Below are 20,136 nucleotides of genomic sequence, written 5' to 3'. Positions count from 1 at the left end.
CTATTCCAATTGTATTCACTTTTGCTTTCTGTGGACATATACATTTTTATAATAAAATATTATTTATATAGTCAAATAGATTCAGGTAACAAGAACATATCTGCCCACTACCTGAAATAAATATTTCACAACACAGAAAACATGGTCTGATCATCAAGCACATTTATTTAAATAATTATTAAAATAAAAAAAAGCAACAAATAGCCTCAGTTAAACATCTAAAACACACCAAAATAGCCTTATTGCTTTAGAAAACAAAACAAAAAATTGCATTTTTTACAACAACAAAAAAAGCAGTGGAAAACGATTTGCCATCTGCCAGGCAAACAGCTCAGTATACAACATGAGCTCAAGTTTGAAGTAGGATAGCAAAATATTAGTTGTGCATCTTTGGTTCAGTGTATCATTATTCCAGAGTCCGGATTTTAGTAAAGCTCATAGCTAAACAGAAACCCAAACCTAATCAGGTTGGCCTGGTCCCTGTCCAATAAGAGTGGGAGTGCAGGTAAAGCACATAGATTCAAACCAGGGAAACTGCCTGATCAAATCCAATACCAATGCCTTGTCTCAAAATGATCAAGTGCTGGGATTTTCATGGGGGAAAAACTCAAGAAAGAATAAAAAACCCAAAACTGAGGGGAAATTATCAGTCTGGTACGAGGAGAAACTCTAGATTGGACCAAGACTGGCTTACAGTCCAACCCTGTTGGAATATATATATAGTACAAAAATAGCACATATTAATATAACTTCATTTCTAAATATCAGTCATCTACATTTCCACACAGTAGTGTAATACATCTCAATCTTAAAATGAACTTAATAAATTATGATTCAAAGAACTAAAGTAAGAATTTCAAAATATACTATATGTATATAGCACTGGGGATCTAAAAAAGGAAAAAACAACAACACTTGCACGCAAGAAAATAACAAACACACACACACAAATCAATTTGCAGAATCCACAAACATACCTTTATACATACTTTTCCCTTCTGATTCTATCTAATATGTGTATTTATCTCCATGGGGAAATGTCTCTTGACAAGTTTCCCAAAAAGAACACTTGTGTAACACATCTCTTGATGTCACACACATCAAGTGATATATATATAAATAATAATAATAACAATAACTAATACTGTATCTAGTGTCGTCAATGAAAAATGTATTGAGCACTCATCAACAGCCCGGCTTTGCATACCTGCCATTTCTTCAGTATATAGTCTGCACTTAAAAATGCCAAATATTGCTGTTTAATGGCTTATGAACTTAGTTAATTCAAGTAATTGGATCATGATTATCTTCTTCTTGGTGGTGTGGTCCATTAGATTGACTGGGTTTAAGATATGGCTGCAGCTGAGCTATCATGATGTGGACACACTGAGCCTTTCTCTCCATGATATCCTCCAGTTTCTGGACATAATCCCCAAATGCCTGTTAAGATAAAGAGACAGAGAGTAAGGTCAGACACGAGTGTGTAATACATTTGAAATATATTTAGATTACCTTAAAATGGAAATTCGTCTTTGGCACAGTCACACAGTATAAGACAACACACAACATACACAACAATACACAACAATTATGCATCTTAAAATCCGTGGCAGTAATAGAAGTGACGAGTGGATTGTTCTTCCATTTCCAAACAAAACATCACAACAATGCATGGTACTCAGCAATACTTAGCAATAAATACATATATGTGTGATGGTGTCTGTTGCAGAATGTTATAACAAGCAGCCTTAATGCTTGGGGTGGGGATTGGGGGAAAGGGTTCAAATGTAATTTAGAAAAAGGAAGGAGCTAATAAATGTGGCTTTGAGTTATTCTGACCATATCAGGTTGCTGACACAGAAGCATCCCCTCTTTACGACATAAAGCTTCCATCTCTTCTAGCTGCTCCCAATGGGCCTGGACAACACGCCACCTTAAATTGGATTGGATTAGAAAAAAGACAGAAGTATGTTGTTAAAACTAACTGTAGGTTGTGATTACTCCATTAATCCGAAATACACAGCAGGTTTTTTTTAAATCAGTCATCAATAGAGGTCTGTATCATGTTTGTAGGATTAACATGTAACCAGATCTCAATATCACCTGAACACAGTTGGGTATTATCATTATTTGTAGTTTAATACTAGCTGTGTCTCATTATAATGTACACGGACCTCTCAAACACTCATTTAGAATGATTGTGTAAACAAAATTGTGGTACTTACTTGCCGTGATCCAATTCTTCCAGTGTAGGCAGATGGATTATGGGTCTAATTTGCTGATTGCTGGTGCTCTCTTGACTATTTGATTCTATAGGACTGTTTGGTCTGAGTGAGATGTTTGAGTTGAGATGGTTTGAATGTACTGTTTGACAATGCTTTGGCACTGTTTTCAACTGGCCCAAGGCACTTTCTGACTGTGGTGGTATTTGGGTGGCGCCATTTGTCATTAGATTGTTGGAGCTTGGTGAACCAGTGTTCCCAGACTGCTGGGCAGAGGATGAGATGGACTGCATGACAGAAGTTTGCATAGAAGCACATGTAGAGGGTTTAAGTGGGGATGCAGGGGTTCTGTTGCCCAGGACTTCAAAAACCGGCGTATGGGCTTTCTGAGTGTTCTCTTGGTCCCGGAGAGAGACCAGCATAACCTCAGGGATAGGAGGCTTCATCATACCTGGAAAATATTTTTAAAATGTTCACATAGCAGTTCGTCAAGTAATGTTTCACCCACAAAATGACCATTTGTATACTAATTACTCACCCTGTTACCTATAAGTTTTGAAGAACAACTTGGTTTTTCTTGCATGCCTATACGGTGAACAAAGAATCAAAAAACACACACAACGTACCTATTCCACAATAGTCATACGTGGCACAACACATGTCTTTTCTTCGCTCAGTGAGATTTGTAGCTGTCATGGTGTCAGAGGTAGGAGAACAGTGGGTCTGTTCTTGTGGCAGCTCCGAAATGGACCAGTCTAATTCCACGTCTTCGTCCACTACCATCTCAGCACATGCGAGACACTCTTTTGCCACTTCCCTTCTGTTATCTTCTTCCCTTTTATTCTCAAGCGGACAGAGTGAGCCGTTGTTGTGCTCCCCTTGGAGGAAAGAGAGTGTGGCGACCTGTTGGTCTACTGGAAGCAAGGAGATGCTGAGGGGGTCCATGATGTACCTGAGATAATCTGCAGTCTCTTCCTGGGGTAAAGCTGACATTTTGGCTTTGACATCTTGATGCTTGTGTACCATAGTGTAAGCTGGACTTTCAGACAGTATGTTTAGGGGTTCAGCTGGTATTTTACATCCATTCTGTGTGATGGGAGTAGTGAGAGGTAGTGTGGCCGTTTGAGCATTTGGAAATTCAGTTATATTGTCATGAGTAGCAAACAATGGTTGCTTACAGCTACTTGATGATCCCTGTTGAGCTTTTTGCCATGGTAGAGGCACAATGTTTGAGGTGCATCTGGTATGCTTTAACTTATAAGAGAGATCACTGAGTTTATTAGGGGTCAGGAGTGCGTTGGTATGTCTACAGGCTGGGGAGAGGGGTCGTTCTGCTGGAGCTCGTTGATGCGATGACCCAACAGGTGGGTGGTTAAAGAGGCTGTCAGCTCCTTCTCTCTCCTCAGCACTCCACAGTCCATCAGCAGGGACATCTGAAGCTTCATGTTCTTCCTCACCAACTTCTTTCCCCTCTTCTGAGTCAGAGTTGTAAGACACTAATGCTTCTACATCAGCCGGGATTGCACCTGTCATCCTATCTGCCCGCTCTGTCTCTGTTGTTGCCACCCAAGCCCACTTCCTCTCTCCTCCTCCTTCCATCCCAGATGGCCTCCACTCTTCCCTCCTTACTCTGACCTCTACTTCCCCTGCTGCCTTCACTGACCTTCTCTTCTCTCGTTTACCTCTGTCTTGTCCAATTCTTGCCTCTGTTCCTCCCCTAGATCCCCTCAGAACTTCGACAACAGCACCTAAGTCACCATGACCTACCTCATCCTTATTTGTATTGCAGCTTGGAGAGGTTTCATTTGGTAAGCAAATCTGTCCAATGGGGAAGAAAGATGACTGTCCTCTGTTACCATCAGCCCTAACCTCAACCCTGGCTCTGTATGCATCTAAAACCTCTTCTAAGCCATGATACTGAAGGTCAGAAACTGAGAGGCGGGAAGATTGTTGGAGAGAAGAACAGGAAGATGGAGAGACCGAAGAAGAGAGTGAGGCCCGATTAGAGGAAGAAAAAGACGGACATGTAGAGGGTGAGAAGAGGATAGATGAAGAAGCTGATGAGGGCATGAACTGCTGCAGCTGCTGGTGATACTGTCTCAGATGCCTCTCCCTTTTCTTATCCCTTTCATCAACCTTTTGCACATTTCTTTCCCTAAACCTTTCTTCTTCACCACATGTGTGTCCCGTGCTTTCCACTTGTCTTCTCTGTTCCATCACTCTTCTTTCATTATTTCCTCCCACTTCCTTTTTTTTTCTTTCATCTTTTTGGTTCTCTTTTTCTCTGTGGTAGAAACCAGATTCCCCCTGTGCCTCCCACAAGTGGACCTGCTCATCTGATGCTTGTCCCAAGACCAACCCAGCCTCTGAGTTTTGGTCACAAACTGAGTGGCCTCCACTGTCAGTTACTACATACCTTTCTCTTCTTCTACCTTCCCTCCCTCCTGCTCTCTCCCTTCTCTCCCTCTTATCATCCATTCCCAGCAAACCTTTGACAGGTGTTATGTGTTCACCAATACCCTTTCTTGTGCTTGCAGTTGTTTCCTCTCCCCATCTGCTGTTTTTGGGTGTGGAGCAGAGAATTGCGCCCCCTGACGCCAACCTCATAGTAGGCATGATGGGTCCAAAATCCTCCATTTGTCTCCCTAACTTTGGCTTTTTAGGGGGACTTTTCCCTCGGGTGCCAACGCTGTTGCCTCCACTGTTGCTGTTGCTGTTGCTGTTGCTGTTGCTGTTGCTGTTGCTGTTGCTGTTGCTGTTGCTGATGCTGTTGCTGATGCTGTTGCTGTTGCTGTTGCTGTTGCTGTTGCTGTTGGACAGGTTACGTTTGGGGGAGGGAATTATCTTGCCCCTTCTTCCCCCTCGTAGTCCTCCCTGTCCCCTCAACTCCTTCACCCTATGAAGAATTAAGAAGATGTAATATCTCAGGTACCAGTCACTAATTATTGCCTCTACAGTCACTCACAACACTTTGAAATAAAGACTGGATAAGTTGTCAACACTGGGAGCAAGATGAAAAAATAAACTTTGTATTTAAAAAACACTTTCCTATTTTAAGTTTCCCAAAGTCCCCATTTAAAGTAGGATAAATGAAATCCATTAAGGCAGTAAGAAAAAAAAAATCTTTCCAGCAATTCATATCCCATATTACATATCTCACCACATGTATTGTACACACACACTTACCGGTCGGCGTATCTCAGTGTATTTAGTGTGTGTTCAGTTGCTAAATGACCAGGTGAAATGTTGGCAATCATGCATGTCATTGAGTCACCAACAAATGAGTCTTTCAAAACCTAGAAAGGGAACAATATAGTCCAAAACACAGAAGAGTTTATTGATCAAACTGGATGAAAAAAATCAACCATGATATTTAGACACACTGACACACACAACAGAACGTCTTAGTACCTGAGTAAGTTTGCTTTGTCTGAAAGGTGTGTGCGACTGCTCTTGATCAAGGGACCGGATACATTCTTTAAGCTGAGAAATAAAACAAATGAAAAAATATGTAAAATTCCACCATACCTTCTTGAATGTCTTTTATTTTATGTGTGATCTCTAAGTGTGTGTGTGTGTGTGTGTATGTGTGTGTGTGTGTGTGTGTGTGTGTGTGTGTGTGTGTGTGTGTGTGTGTGTGTGTGTGCGTGTGTGTGTGTGTGTGTGTGTGTGTGTGTGTGGCTTACAGCCAACAGACTCTGGTTGATCTCTGCTCCCTCCATGCGACTCTGCCTGTCTTCTTTGGTATCTGATGCCCTCTCACTTCCTGCCAGGTCCACAAACCACATTCTACAGGCACACACACAAACACACGCACCTTAGTTCAGTCATTTCACACCAATACTACTGGGCTTATTTGTTCTACTATACAGTAACACTTGTAGAGCTTTAAGGAAAAAATACAAAATCGTGTACACGATAATAAACCTATAATATAATAAAACATGTGTTGTTACTCACCTTCCAGCTATTTGCTGGTTTGCATCTCTTAGCTGAATCTGAAGCAAGGCATGGGAACGAGAGGAGTGTGGATTCACCCCACTCATCCCTTGTGTGCGCTCCTCTGTACCCTGTGAAATCACCTTTGTGAGGGCAACAAAGAATGCAGGAGGGAGACAAAGGAAAAATAATGTTTCTTTTTTGGTAATATTTCAAGTATTTAAGGTACTCAAGAGTCTGCTGATGCATCTGTGAGGGTGTAAACATGACCTGAGGTGCCAGAGTTGATATCAGGACTTGAAAGTAAGTATATTTACTGTTGTGTTTAACTGAATACTTAAGTTCCTAAAAGTACTATCGTGTTTATTGAGATGAACATAAACTTAAATAAAGGAAGCTACATATAATAGGTAAGGTTTAATTATATCATGATATAAAATCATTTTGGGGTCAAAAACTCAGTTTAAACCCAATAATATCATATAAATATAATAAATCTGTAATCTCCCATGAATTTGCTAAGCAGGATTGGTCACAATTTTAACATTCAACCATGATACTTTTCTTTTTTAAATGGTAGATCTCTGATTTTGGAATCAAAGTCTTCGTATTAAAGTGTTTAAAAAGTTTTAGTGCTAATCAGAAGACTAGCTCTTGTCTAAAGACAAACCTCCAATAGTGAGCTGACTGAGTCCACTCTGACATCACGCAGCCCAACAATGTGAACCACCTTTAGTCCATCTTCCCTGGCAAACAACCTTATCAAGGAAGAAAGAAAAAGAGAGAGCGATTTAGAGGGAGAATAAATAAAATAAATGTATTAGATAGAGGTTCACTTTTACCAAAAACATAATTACCCTCTTAACATTGTTAAACTCTTTTACCAACAACAAGACACACACACATACACGTACACTGACACAAGCACACACCTCTTCCTGTGGTCCAACAGGTCATACAGCTGACCACAGTATATTTCAAAGAAACTGACATACACCAGCAAGGGTGAGTGCATGTGTGTGGTGGAGAGGTGAGCAAAAATGTCCCGGACTGCCAGTGCATACAATCCTGGTCTCTCAGGAGAGCCCAACATGGTGTGAGTCTTCCCTGCACCTGTCTGGCCATATGCAAAGCAGGTGGCCTTGCCTCTATGGACACATACACAACACAAATACAGATAGTTAGGGAGCACAGATAAGCAGAAATACAGAGCCAAAACTACCTACAAGCATGTAATTCAATCCTCAAAACAGATTTGGACTTCAGGGCATTTGGATAGAAAGGACGGTAGGCTGACAACACACACACCTCCATAAATACCACTACATCATTGCTAACCTACCCATTGAGCATGTGCTGCACCAGCGGATATGCTGTTCTTCGATACACCTCCTTGTTGGAGCTTTCCTCCATAAAAACCTGGTCAAAGTAGAACCTGTGCTGCAGGGACCAAAGACAAAGGGGCACGGTCTGACAAGGTGATGTTAAAGTCAATGAAAACATCTTAAACACAACTCCAGTAGTTAATGGCTTTATTTAACATCATCACAGTTTGATGATAATGTGTTCATTTGCCTGCCAACTGTACAGTATGACTAAACGCTGTGTAGGAACACTGTCTCCTCTCTGAACATTATATCTACCTGTAGTATGTACTGGGTGAGATCAACAGCCTCTTTGCTTTCATGGACAATCACACACTCTCCACTCGGAGTTGTCAAAACATCTGCTTCTCCTCTCCTGCACTCTGTGCGTGTCAGAGGTCTCTTCCTCACACACACACTGATCCGCTGCCCACCTGGTTGCCTGTAACACACACCAATAATCACAGACAATCAAAATCAGGATGAACATGAGCAAAGGAAACAATGCTCATATGCAAACTTTATAGTTTAAAGAGACACAATAATAAAAAATAATATAAATTACATTGTGCATTCAAAGGCATCCTTGCCTCGATGCAAGCGTCGTAGCCATTTGGATACTCGATATTACTTTCTGAATGTTTTTTATGTTCTATAAATGTATTTAACATAATATAGCTGCACTGGCAGGGAGTTACCAGTGAAGACAACACAAACCACTACCACTCACTTTTTGTTTGGAGCAGGAGGGGAACTCAGTGGTAGTCCGTAGTTGTAGCCAGCTGTTCTCTTTGATTCATAAACAGGTGGTGGCTTAGCCATGTGTTCAGTAGCACCATTACTGCTCATTTCTGCACTTCTGAGTTTTTCCTTCCTAGAGATTCCTTTTCTATCTTTGTGCCCGACTGGTTTGTTGCTGAACTTCTTTGATGCCACTGTTGCAGGCCAGGGTTTTGGTTTGTGGGATGACAAACATTTTGGTGATAATTTGGTGTGAGAGTTGTACAAGGAATTTCCCTCCATCATGTTTGGCTCAGTGTTTGTTCCTGTTTGATGACCAGATTGATGACTATGGAAATCCAGCCTGTAGTGGTTCTTCCCTTTGCAGCCATATACCGCAGCACTTTCCGTGCCAAGCTGCACAGGTAGGGCCGATCCTTTGCCCTGCCCTGCCACGTCATTTCTATTATAAACAGTGCCTTCAGGACGAGAAAATAGCTTCAGATGATGATCGACGGTTTCACAACTGAAATCAAGTCGTCTGCGAACGCATGAGGGTTTGGAAAAACTTGTTGCATTTAGCTTACTCACAGCAGCACTCTTCTCATCCTCATTCTCATATACATCTTCATCATCTCCACAACCAACATAAGTAAATCTACTATCTGCTACAGTGTAGCCTTCATCACCACCATTAGCATTGTAATCATCACCATCTTCAAATTCAAGGTCAAGAGTTTTGACCATTTGGACAAGCTGGAAGAGTCGAGTCCTTTCCTCCATGGAGCGGATTCCCAGGATAGGATAGTCCTCCATGGTCAGCACTGAAAGGTGGGCTGCACGACAAATACCCACTGAGGTAAACCTGAAGAATAGGAAACAGAGGGAGACAGATGGTCAGAGGAGGAGGGAGCAGGGCAAGTGTGAGTTTGGATGTGATGTGAGTGAGCTTACCTAGCATAGTGACGCTGTAGCCCAACAGCCCTCAGACACTCATACAGGCAAAGTGGCATTTCCTCCCTTCCCTTTTCTCTCTCTTTTTCTTTTCCTTCACTCCATCTACCCTGAGAGTAGGCAGACATGTCGCTTTAGTCTCTCCATCAGTTGGTCACACAAAGCAAAGGCTTGCAAGAAGTGACTGTCTAACTAGAGTAATTCTATGACACAGGCTAAACATACAGATAATAACTCAAAACAACTACAAACTTAAATCCCCCTACACAAGCTCCCCACAGCAGACACACTGCTTTTTTTCCAAGACAGCAAGCCCTTGCTGTTATCTCTCCCTCAGTGATTCCTGTCAGAGACTGATGGCCAAAGGTCCTGTCGGTCACTTTGTCATTACTACCATGCTGCACAGCTGTGGTGTCAAGCAAAGCACACTGGTATGATACTGAAATTTGACACTTGGTCAGTATGGAGCCATGGCAGCACAGTGCAATCATGTCACACATGTCTGTGTCGTAGCAAATATGATAAATATAGCAGACACAGGCATGCAACTGTTGCTTCACTTCTACAGTAAAATTGGCTGGCAGCTGCAATAGTCCCTGCCATATGACTCTCTTCATATGCTTGCTAAGGTGAGAGTGCTGTTCATCTCTGAAACAGTACACCACATCAAATCATCCCCCTCCTAGAGGTTCATATTTCCTTCAGGCTGTGCCACAGTCTCTACAGTAAACACATGGTGGAATTTAAGTGTCAGCAACTGTTAATTAAATTACACGAAGACAACCAGCAGAGCAGTTTACATTACACTAATGGCTGGCTTAGCCACAGAGCATGAAGTAAAGCGAAATAGGGTTGTTGACTGTTGTTAGACAAACCCACACCTCAAAACAAAGGACAGGTTGTTGTGGTTTTAATATTATTGTCAAATCAAAAGAAACATCAAACATTATACATTATTTTAAGTGAGTGCCTGTTCTTCCCAAATAGTTTAATGACTAACTGTAAATCTGTAACGTGTCTCCAAATTAGAAGAATATAAAAAAATAATAAAAACTTACCTGAAAAGACAAATGAGTGAACCCGGCGGTTTATCTGAACAAACATACAGAACTAACAAAACGCATTAATTTTTGATAAAGTTGCAGGCTTGAGTAGTATCACTATTTCCGTACACAAAGTAGGTCTCCATAGCAACCAAAACGGTTTGGGGAGGGCGCTTTCTTTTCCCGCTGTAGGTAAACACGACTCTTCTTCAGGCAGGCCTTAATTGCCAGGTGGCAGAAATTAGGATACGATATTGTATCTGATTTAAATGCAGAATTCAGAAAGACAGCCGGTGAAATTACGCCCAATTCAGAATGAAAGAGAGATAATCCCTCAGAGGGCTTAATGCCCACCAACAAACCTGCTAAGACAAAAAGCCTTCTCAGACTAAACCATTAGGACAATTGCCCCACTGGCTTTACAACGTATTGTAAAGAGAGCTAAGAAATGCATGGAGATATATTTTATGGGTTTATTAATGATAAAACACAGTTATTTTTGCGCAATTTAATTTATTGTATAGAGCATGGTTATAGACAACATGGTTATATGCTCCGTACATTACACTACAATCTAAAATGGCAAATTATTTGTTTATCCCCTGAAAAATAAATACATACATACATAGCTTGATTGATATAGACTACATAATGTAAAGATATTTAGTAATAATTAAAATGTTTATTCTTTATTTTCATCATTACAATTGTATTTATTTACCCTCATAGGTCCTAAGTCTCTGCCATTATCCTTTATACAGTATATTGGCAGGCTATATTATATACCTTAACCTCAATAATTTATACATCCATGCAGCGAATATATACATGCATACTTTGTGTATACTTGGTACACTACACCAGGGGTTTCCAATACGTTTTGTGGCCAAGGCACACCAAAAACCAAGCCAAAATCTCAAGACACACCTGTGTTCATATCCGGGCAAAATCCCCTCTATAACACATCGTATCACTGTTATCACTCTGTGAACATTTATTTAGTCCTTGTAAGAAGCTATTCTCCTTCACACTAGCAGAGAGCCTTTGATGTGTCACACTCTAATATTTCCCACCATGCGCAAATGGCTAAAACGGGTTCGCTTTGACAGATTTCTTTTTTTTTTATCATTGTTTTATTTATATTTAGGCCAAAGTATATAAGACCTATTGTTTCTATATTGTGAAATAAGTGTGTAGGACAGAGTACCGATAAAGTGCAGTGCTTCCCTGCGCTGCGCCCCATCACCCCTCCCCCCTGAAATTCAAGACGTTCTTTTTTTTAAATATATATTCACAACTCACTTTTCATATTGAACAGGTGCTCTTTTATTAAATAAACTAAAAGCTTATGTCATTTATCTAAATTATGTGCACGTTTCAGTTGCTTTGCGTATTTACATTCTCTCCTCTCCTCTGCTTTGCTTTGCTTCGTGAAGGGTGGAGCTCCGCTTCCAAACCCACACACGAACACACACTTACAGTCAGAGACCGAGCGGAGGAAAGGTGAGGAGAGAATTTAAAAAATCTGCACCACGCACGGACCTGATCCAGCCCAGGCAGCACCCCGCAGAGCAGAACACCTAGGGGAAACACTGAAGTAAATACAAAAATCATTCATAACCTTGTGTACAGTTAAATGCAATAGACCTAATTGTTTCAAAATCCCACGGCACACCGAGATGTGTCTCACGGCACACCATTTGGGAACCACTGCACTACACAGCTGTTTGACATTTAGTTAAACAATGTTAAGTCATAAAGGGGAAAAACGTCATGGAATCAAGTTCATCAACTCGGGTTTCACTGGGGACAACATTGGGCGTAACACTAAAACATTGGCACTTCCTCGAACCGTCTTTGCTCAAACCTACCAGACCAGACAAATAGCTTATTTGAAACGCTGAAGACGTTTGGGTTACATTTTATAATTTAATCCATGTCCAAATAAATATAGCCGGTCTTTTATTATACAAATAAGTCAATAGATGATATTCATGATTGTAAAGTATTTCATCAATATTCACCAGCAACCAGTTGCCAGGTTACCAGACCCATCCCGTGAACGATGACGGCCAAAGCCACTCAGACCTGAGAGGTGTCAGGAAAGTAAACTGGCGACATAACAAGTATGTGGAGTTAATGCTTTGAATGAGTAGTTACTCCTAAACTTGTAGGAGCTGAAATAAAGAGGAACTACTCTTGAATAGTTTGTGTTTATGCAGAATTACGTTTTGTATCTACTTCAGAATTATATTTAAAAAAGAAACCATCACTTTTTAAAACACAGTGTTCTACCTCAGCATCATGTGGTAATTGAGATAGAGTGGGATTTATTTAGACAAACACAAACACTGTGGCGTATGCTTTTCATGTGAATTACATTGCGAGTGAATTAAAGTGAAAGTCTAATAAAACAACATTTATTAAATGTTTTCTATTTTGCAATTCATCCTCAATACGACATTTACTTTTAAACTGTATTCTTATTCATATCAGGAAAACTGCTGTAAGAAGTGATCAAGAGATGTCTTCTGAGGAGGAGACTTCTCTAACTTCATCAACTTCTTGCTCCTCTTCCCCTCCCTCCACCTCACTGCCACCTGCCTCCCACTTCATCGGGAGGAAGGAGGACATTGTCAAGGCCGGACGTGTGACAAAGATGGTGAATGGATGCAGAGATATACTGGTCCTGCACCACCAGGGACAGCTTCATGCAATGGATGTGCGCTGCTACCGTAAGCTCTGTCTGTTTGTGTTGACATAATGCATAAAGATATAATTGTAAACTATAACTGTCCTCACCTTTAGGTTTGTCCTGTTTAAACATTTATAAAGATGTTGACATTCATCAATCACATTTTGTGCAAGTGCAGAGTTTACGTTCTGCCATGGCACATCACATGTTTGAAACACTGCTGTCTATAATGACACTTTTTTTCCACTTACAGATTCAGGTGGTCCATTACAGAATGGAGACATCGAGGTCAGTTACATATTATCTGAATATTGCCGTGATTTTTAATGTTTATAACCTTTTTACTGTTTGTTGCAAAGCTCTTGTTTAAGCTTTCCTGTGTATAAAATGTGTTTTCTTAAGTTATCATGAAAATGCCACTGTACTGTCTTAACTCTCTTTTCACCTTCATGCTGTGCAAACATCAGGAGTTCAATGGACGGCTGTGTATCGTGTGTCCGTGGCACAAGTACAAGATCACACTAGCAGAAGGGGAAGGGCTTTACCAAGCTGTGGATAACCCTACAGCCAAACCCCTGAGGACACACTGGTGCTCCAAGGGTGTCAAACAGAGGATTCACAAAGTCACTGAGGTCAACAGGAATGTATACGTAACACTGAACAACTCCAGCGAGGCCATGGAGTCAGATCGCTACCAGACTGAGAGATATAGGACTGGCTTACGAGAGGCTCCGTCAAAACCCAAGTCCAATGAATAACCGGACACTCGAGGATTTCTTAGGTGTTTGATTAATCAACCAACACATCTTAAATGCTTCAATGACATTGTGGGATGTTTTGTTGTTTTTTATTGGAAAACATATCAAAACCCTTCAGAATCTGTTTGTCACAATAATAACTGTGGTTTTGTTTTTTTAAACTGTTAAGTGTGTGAGCCAATAAGATCTGTATGAGTCACTATGACAAAGAGGGAAATATCTGACAATGTATGATTCATTTTAAATGAATATCAGACATTTAAACAGCAGTTGCAGGATGTGTGGAATTCACTGCTTCAATTGAACATTGAGACATTTTGAGTTTTGCTCTGTACTCTGTTCAGTACTGTACTCTTGCTCTGATGGACACAATTTGCTTTAGCAAGATCAAAAAACATTGATGAAATCAGTAGGTATGATGTAGAATTCTCTGGCATTTACTGTATGAAATTACTCTATTTCATAGCACCTTGTTTTACAGTTTTTGACACTGAACTGGGACTGCTACAGGATATTGTGCTTTATAATTATTAAATGGTGTACAAATGTACTGTTTATTTTTGGTAGAAAAAAAGACAATATATTTATGTCCCATTGTCATTGTGATGCCATTGTGTCATTTGTCAATATATATACATCTTAGTTCTTCTAAACACAAGTTGAGAACTATATATACTAATTACTTTGCTGATCTTAAACCCAAGACATTGAACCAGATTATAAAATATATTAAACTACCCAACAGTACACAGTGCACAAAAAGAGCTACACCTCAACCAACAGGATCTATATATGTTCCCAGGATCCTAATCCACAGCTCAATATCCTTTTAATGACACATTATGGAGACCTTTCAAATTATTTGATGTTCTCAGCAATGTGTTTTCCCTAAGTAAATTGTTAAATGTATGTTTCCCTGAGTCAATATGTTTAAATCTCTTACCTACAGCTAATAACTGTAGTAACTCCTTGATACCCTCAGATGGCAGAGCTAGACCAGACACAGTTGGGGAGGTAGTAATGATGGTTCTTAGACTGGAGAGGCAGGGATGTAGTGTGTGTTCCTTATGTATGCCAGCACATATTGGGGGTTGAAGGCAATGAGGTGGCAGATATGGCAGCTAAGGCTAGTTTAGGCAGAGGTAGTGTAGATGTGCGGGTGCCATTTGGCAGGATAGAGAGACTTCAATGGCAACAAGAATTGGATGCAGACAGCCGAGGAAAAAACAACATCCAACCATCAGTGCAACTAAAGGGTAGGAAAAAGCTAAGAACTCGGAGCTTAAATGTCGAATCAAAACAGCAATCCTCTAGTTCAATCGATATATTTATTTAACGTGATAAGTCAAACATAGAAAATATTCTCAGCTGAGGACACATTTCGCGTCGCCGTTTCCATAGACCGCATGGCTCCAAGAGCCCCATCGTTGCGGTCTCACGGCTCCGCTCCAGGTGTGTCCCGAAACATTTGAAATCATCGCATCTAATACAAGGAGTAGGCGTTGACCTTCTCCTCATTGGTCCCAGTTTGGCGCCAACACGATCCTCCGTCAGCAGTCAGGAAGTAATGGTTTGTTGACCCGTTTTCTTAAAGGGGAAGTGCCCCTATTATGTTTGTAATACACTCAGTGCAGAAAATACATAATTGCAGAGAAACATATTCGTAGTGTAGATATATATATATTGATTGAGGTAAACAAATACATACGATAGTCTTTCCAATATGGATTAATTTACCTGACACAACCTGGCAATAGTTTGAACATGCCTCAGAAGAATGACATCCAATTCACAAGGATAAAGCTGGGACATTGTGGACTAGCTAGTGAGTCGATGCTAGTGGGGAAACAGAGACGGCAACTGTGAACACTGGAGAGTGCTGGAGTCTGTTCAACATGTCCTGATGCACTGCCCGCTCTATGCAGGGGAAAGGAGGATTTTATTAATAGAATTAAGCAAACTGGGAGTGAAAACATTTTCCTTTAGAACACTACTTGGAGATGGGGAGTCTCAAAAAGAGAGAGCCAGGGAAGTAGTACACTTCCTCAAGACCACAGAAAGAGGGAGAAACAGCAATGTCGTTTTTTACACCGGTAGGAGGCAGCAGTGCACTAAACTGTGCCAAGTCTGCCGGAAAAAGAAGAAGAAGAAGAAGAAGACGACGAACATAGCAGGCTAATTTTAATGCTAATGCTAATATGGTGGGTTACAACAGCAGTCAACGAAACTGGCTGCATTTTCAATAATTTCAGTTTTTAAAAACTTTTTTTAAGTTTCAGATCAAAGATGGAAGCTACCAGAAGATAAAGCTCCAGGAGAACAACACTTATCACTTTTTGGTTCTTCGTTTCAAACAAATATGGCATCAGGTATGTGATGAAAATAATACACTTATTTCGCAGTTTGCATGTTTTGTAGGCTACACTCGGAGTTTTAGAGAGGAGCTGGTTAGCTTCTTCATTGAGCTGCATAAAGTTAAATTACTTCTAACGTTTCTTCAAAAGATGAAATCAACCTGCTGGTCATCGTCGTGGATGTAAATCCGATATGGTGGGGGCAGCAAGCTCAACGTGAGACAGAGGTAGTGCTTTTTAAGTCGGATATTATTCTGACCTTTTTATGAATGGGTTTCAGTTTGTAGTTTTTAAATGGCTAAACAACACGTGCTGTCCTCTTGGCTCGTCTAGCTCACCCTGTCCAAGTGTCTGGATGCAGTGATGGTGTTGGGGAACTCCCACATGGCCATGGCCAGGACAAACAAGCTGGCTGTCATCGCCAGCCACTGTGAAGACAGGTAACTTTATCATAGTAACAATTAACAGAGGTGACAAGTAACTAAGTACATACTGAAGTGGGAGGGAAATATTGTATTATATGTAACTCCACTACATTTATTTGACAGCTGTAGTGACTTTTCAGATGAAGAATTTACATTAAAAACAATCAAGATGAAGAGGTAATAAAATACACTACTTTGTTTGTTAGACTATTATAATGTATTCGGTGCTGCTTATTATGTGAGAATTCTTAATATTAACACATATTTCAATATGTAAAGATTGACAGTGCTGCTGTAAATAGTGTTATTCTTGCACTTACAAACTAGCACATTAATGCAGTTGAGGAACATTTCTGAGTACATTCACTCAATTAATGTACTTAATTGCAGTTTTTGAGGTACTTTTATTTTACTTAAGTATTTCCATTTTCTGCTACTTCTACTCCACTACATCTCAGAGAGAAATATTATACTTTTTATTGCATCATATTTATTTAGAGTTTCTCAAATAAAGTTTGATCATAACATATGATCAGTATATAAAATATAATTGTTACAGATTAAAATGATAAAATCAGCTCAACTAACTACAACATTAAAGTGCCGGTTACATATTAATACATCAATAACAACGATCCCATAATATAACAGTTTAACACTGACAGTAGCCATTCAGCACTTTTACTTGTAATGGAGTAGTTATACATTGTTGTATTGGCACTTTTAACTTAGTAAGGATCTGATTACTTCCTCCACCACTGTCAGTTTCCAGGACTGAAGGGCTGACTGTCTTAATGAATGTAAGGTTTTGCTCCGGTCCCTCATCTCTCCAACTTCCTTTATTTCAGTCACTTCCTGTATCCCGGTAAGAGCTGGAGAGCGGGGGACAGCTGTGGGGATGATGCATCCTCCAGTGGGGATGGAAAATATGAACTCCTGTCAGTCGCCAATAACTTCATTGCAGAAGAGATCAGGAAGGTTATTTCAAAAAGTAAGTACAAGTCTGTTTTTGTGTGGGCAACATTAACATTGAATATATATACAGTAGATTTAAGTCCATTGGCTTTCTCAAAATGTTAAAATCCAAAAACTTTGCTGTCTTTACAGTTAATGTGTTATATGTTAATGTGTTGTATTATAGCTTTGATTTCAGGTGTTTAATGACACGTCTTCAAATTTACAATGCTTCTCATGTGATTACAGCTGATGTGAAGGGAAATTCTACGGACACTTTGTTGGCGGGATCCCTTGCTAAAGCTCTGTGCTGTATCCTTTCAGTAAAAACTATTTACAGTTTTATCATTGATGACATGACTTGGACTTTAACAAATCAAGATCAGCTAAGAATAAGTAAAGCAACTAACATATGAATACATTCACTTTAATGAATGGCATCACTAAAGTGTATATGTTCCAAGATAAAAGTATTGCTTTTATATGTTAAGACGTTCTCTTGCTTAGATGATGGATTCCTTTTCTGGTCAAGTTGAAAGTAATGTCTGCAGACAGTTTTGCTAATTTTCTTTCTGTTCACAGCAAAGAGTGTGGCTGAGAGCGGCGAAGGGGTTTTTCAAATGTTCCTTAATCCTTTAAATTCAGATATTAACAGAGTCTCAAATGATCTGGAAGGTAATTAAATGTTTTTTTTTAGCTTAATGCTATTCTTTAATGGGTTCTGTTTTTCCTTTCAATTCTTATTAAAGTTGCTTTTTTCCCTTTGTTTAGGACAAGAGATAAAATCCAGAATATTGGTAAGCCCTAAATGGTCTTATTTCATGAGTGCTTTTGTTTTATTCCGTGACTTTGAACACAACTTCTGTATTTTACTGGATAGGTGATAAAAGCAGCCGATGACTGTGCCCTGCAGTACATGAACTTCATGAATGTCATTTTTGCGTCCCAGAAGCAGGTAAAATCCTTGATCTTGCTTGTGTTTTCTTTCCAGTTTACTTGTTGTAACATGTACACATGTTTAAAATAAATACATACGTTTGTTTTGTGTTTTAAAACAGAACATCCTGATAGATGCCTGTGTGTTGGACTCAGACTCTGGTCTCCTTCAGCAGGTACATTTTTACAACATTGACAATACTGTTATTTTATGCTACAACCTTCATCATAATAACCAGTACCATCCGAAAGCTCAACCTGAGAATACCAAACTAATCTATGCAATGATATTAGATAACTTGTGGAAGAATTCAAGTAAGACAAACATGCATGTTAAGAAGCTCTCACAACACTTTGTATATACTGTCTATAAGTGTTTATATTTATTTATTAATATCATCAGCATAGGGTTTGCAGTAGGGTTGTTACGAATAGTTTGAAGCTTCATTCATAATTTTGACATTCAAATTCTATTTTGTTCGAGGATTTTAAAACAATTTTTTATTGTGATAAAATGTGATGAAACATTTGAAAACTTAAATAGAAACTTCAAATGTAAAAAAAAAAAAAGAAAGGCTTTCAGAACGTGTGTGTGTGTGTGTGTGTTATATACACAGGTCTTTAACCTTAGGATGTTTGTTTTGTAGGCTTGCGATATAACTGGAGGATTGTACCTAAAGATACCACAGAAAGTTGCTCTGGCACAATACCTTTTGGTGAGAGTGCAATACAGATGATCACATTTCTGAGTATCATTCATCTCATGTTTCTGTAAAAAGCGTTGATGGTGTTTTCTGAACAGTGGGTCTTCCTGCCCGACATTGAGCAGCGTTCACAGCTGGTGCTGCCACCGCCTGTACATGTGGACTACAGAGCTGCATGCTTCTGCCACAGGAACCTCATTGAGATCGGTTACGTGTGCTCAGTTTGTCTGTCAAGTAAGTTTGATTCCCGGTTAAAAGAAAGAAATGCATGACCACATTCTTTATCACTGGCAAAAGCTGCAGTTACAGTACCGTATGTTTTTGTGGTGACGCTTTCTCCTGTCTTCTCTGTATCTCTAAGTATTCTGCAACTTCAGCCCCATCTGCACAACTTGCGAGTGAGTTAAAAAAGAAAATATATATATATACACAAAACCTCTTTCCTTTGCACACTAATCTGAAATCTCTCTTTTTTAGGACTGCCTTCAAAATCCAACTACCAAAGATGGTCAAGCCCAAAAAGAAGAAACTCAAGCAGCCTACATGATCTTTGCTAGGATTACACTAATGTAGGGAATTTAGTTTACTTTTTAAAAAAAAGATTATAAATTAATCTCAACCTGACAAATATTTTTTATTTGTAAAAACAATTGTTCCAGAAAAATACAAGTCAATAAGAATACATGCAAATATTTAACGTATAAAACATGCACTCAAACATTTGGCCCTAGTATTTAACAATTGTTTACGAGTCTTAATTTATGTGCGATTGTTTTGTTCATATTGATCAAAACAATTTGGCACACAATTGAGTCGTTGGTGCTGTTGGGTAAAGATAATTCACTGAGCCTACATGTAAATGGAGTTACTGCTTTTGAAAAAGAAACCTTGCTCATTTTTGTGATGTACATTTTTATATATATTAAAAAGAAAAACATGCTAGAAAATGTGTCGCCCAGTTCTTTGCCTTTCTCATTATAGTTAGGGCTTTACATAAATAGCTGTGTAGATTAAAATCTGTCCACATCCAGAGAGACAGAAATATAAACACCTGGCCAACTACTCAAA

At 39.5% G+C, this 20,136-nt stretch overlaps 4 protein-coding genes across 6 annotated transcripts; 2 read left to right on the top strand and 2 right to left on the bottom strand.

Annotated features, from left to right (window-relative positions):
* Nucleotides 1-1,053: 1,053 nt before the first annotated feature.
* Nucleotides 1,054-3,043, bottom strand: LOC115013805 (uncharacterized). Its single transcript, XM_029440326.1, has 4 exons — nucleotides 2,849-3,043; nucleotides 2,226-2,673; nucleotides 1,840-1,933; nucleotides 1,054-1,440 (listed from the first exon to the last, which is right to left on the bottom strand). Exons 1-4 carry the CDS (start codon nucleotides 3,003-3,005, stop codon nucleotides 1,285-1,287), a joined length of 855 nt encoding a protein of 284 aa, XP_029296186.1. The 5' UTR covers nucleotides 3,006-3,043; the 3' UTR covers nucleotides 1,054-1,284.
* Nucleotides 3,044-3,508: 465 nt separating this feature from the next.
* Nucleotides 3,509-9,327, bottom strand: LOC115013712 (kinesin-like protein KIF24). Its single transcript, XM_029440183.1, has 11 exons — nucleotides 9,200-9,327; nucleotides 8,837-9,110; nucleotides 7,504-7,601; nucleotides 7,094-7,309; nucleotides 6,832-6,919; nucleotides 6,183-6,304; nucleotides 5,909-6,011; nucleotides 5,634-5,705; nucleotides 5,409-5,518; nucleotides 3,852-5,118; nucleotides 3,509-3,697 (listed from the first exon to the last, which is right to left on the bottom strand). Exons 1-11 carry the CDS (start codon nucleotides 9,325-9,327, stop codon nucleotides 3,509-3,511), a joined length of 2,667 nt encoding a protein of 888 aa, XP_029296043.1.
* Nucleotides 9,328-11,715: 2,388 nt separating this feature from the next.
* Nucleotides 11,716-14,630, top strand: LOC115013579 (Rieske domain-containing protein-like). 2 transcript variants are annotated; one of them, XM_029439987.1, is made up of 5 exons: nucleotides 11,716-11,745; nucleotides 12,270-12,368; nucleotides 12,739-12,977; nucleotides 13,191-13,225; nucleotides 13,405-14,630. In XM_029439987.1, exons 3-5 carry the CDS (start codon nucleotides 12,767-12,769, stop codon nucleotides 13,693-13,695), a joined length of 537 nt encoding a protein of 178 aa, XP_029295847.1. In that variant the 5' UTR covers nucleotides 11,716-11,745; nucleotides 12,270-12,368; nucleotides 12,739-12,766; the 3' UTR covers nucleotides 13,696-14,630. The 2 variants fall into 2 exon arrangements, with proteins under 2 accessions (XP_029295847.1, XP_029295845.1); XM_029439985.1 differs by lacking the exon at nucleotides 11,716-11,745 and adding an exon at nucleotides 11,786-11,839.
* Nucleotides 14,631-15,834: 1,204 nt separating this feature from the next.
* Nucleotides 15,835-20,015, top strand: gtf2h3 (general transcription factor IIH, polypeptide 3). Of its 2 annotated transcripts, none has more exons than XM_029440435.1 (14): nucleotides 15,835-15,896; nucleotides 15,975-16,064; nucleotides 16,200-16,276; nucleotides 16,383-16,489; nucleotides 17,323-17,465; nucleotides 17,678-17,740; nucleotides 18,074-18,103; nucleotides 18,200-18,225; nucleotides 18,309-18,383; nucleotides 18,487-18,540; nucleotides 19,012-19,080; nucleotides 19,167-19,302; nucleotides 19,430-19,466; nucleotides 19,546-20,015. In XM_029440435.1, exons 2-14 carry the CDS (start codon nucleotides 16,055-16,057, stop codon nucleotides 19,613-19,615), a joined length of 897 nt encoding a protein of 298 aa, XP_029296295.1. In that variant the 5' UTR covers nucleotides 15,835-15,896; nucleotides 15,975-16,054; the 3' UTR covers nucleotides 19,616-20,015. The 2 variants fall into 2 exon arrangements, with proteins under 2 accessions (XP_029296295.1, XP_029296296.1); XM_029440436.1 differs by having other exon boundaries at nucleotides 15,860-15,896; nucleotides 15,969-16,064.
* Nucleotides 20,016-20,136: the final 121 nt, after the last annotated feature.

The sequence above is a fragment of the Cottoperca gobio genome, chromosome 9, assembly GCF_900634415.1.
Source record: "Cottoperca gobio chromosome 9, fCotGob3.1, whole genome shotgun sequence".
Lineage (NCBI taxonomy): Eukaryota > Metazoa > Chordata > Actinopteri > Perciformes > Bovichtidae > Cottoperca > Cottoperca gobio.
This window is presented reverse-complemented; position numbering and strand designations above follow the sequence as displayed.

Coding starts and splice junctions, on each gene's coding strand:
- LOC115013579 (XM_029439987.1), top strand. CDS start 12,767: ATGTCTTCTGAGGAGGAGACTTCTCTAACTTCATCAACTTCTTGCTCC. Junction 12,978..13,190: donor AATGGATGTGCGCTGCTACC/GTAAGCTCTGTC, acceptor TTCCACTTACAG/ATTCAGGTGGTCCATTACAG. Junction 13,226..13,404: donor TACAGAATGGAGACATCGAG/GTCAGTTACATA, acceptor TGCAAACATCAG/GAGTTCAATGGACGGCTGTG.
- LOC115013712 (XM_029440183.1), bottom strand. CDS start 9,327: ATGTCTGCCTACTCTCAGGGTAGATGGAGTGAAGGAAAAGAAAAAGAG. Junction 6,920..7,093: donor CTGTTGGACCACAGGAAGAG/GTGTGTGCTTGT, acceptor TTCCTTGATAAG/GTTGTTTGCCAGGGAAGATG. Junction 6,305..6,831: donor CAGTCAGCTCACTATTGGAG/GTTTGTCTTTAG, acceptor GCCCTCACAAAG/GTGATTTCACAGGGTACAGA.
- LOC115013805 (XM_029440326.1), bottom strand. CDS start 3,005: ATGGTAGTGGACGAAGACGTGGAATTAGACTGGTCCATTTCGGAGCTG. Junction 2,674..2,848: donor GTATGACTATTGTGGAATAG/GTACGTTGTGTG, acceptor AATATTTTCCAG/GTATGATGAAGCCTCCTATC. Junction 1,441..1,839: donor TGTGTCAGCAACCTGATATG/GTCAGAATAACT, acceptor TTATCTTAACAG/GCATTTGGGGATTATGTCCA.
- gtf2h3 (XM_029440435.1), top strand. Junction 18,541..19,011: donor ACTCTGGTCTCCTTCAGCAG/GTACATTTTTAC, acceptor TTTGTTTTGTAG/GCTTGCGATATAACTGGAGG. Junction 19,303..19,429: donor GTGCTCAGTTTGTCTGTCAA/GTAAGTTTGATT, acceptor TGTATCTCTAAG/TATTCTGCAACTTCAGCCCC.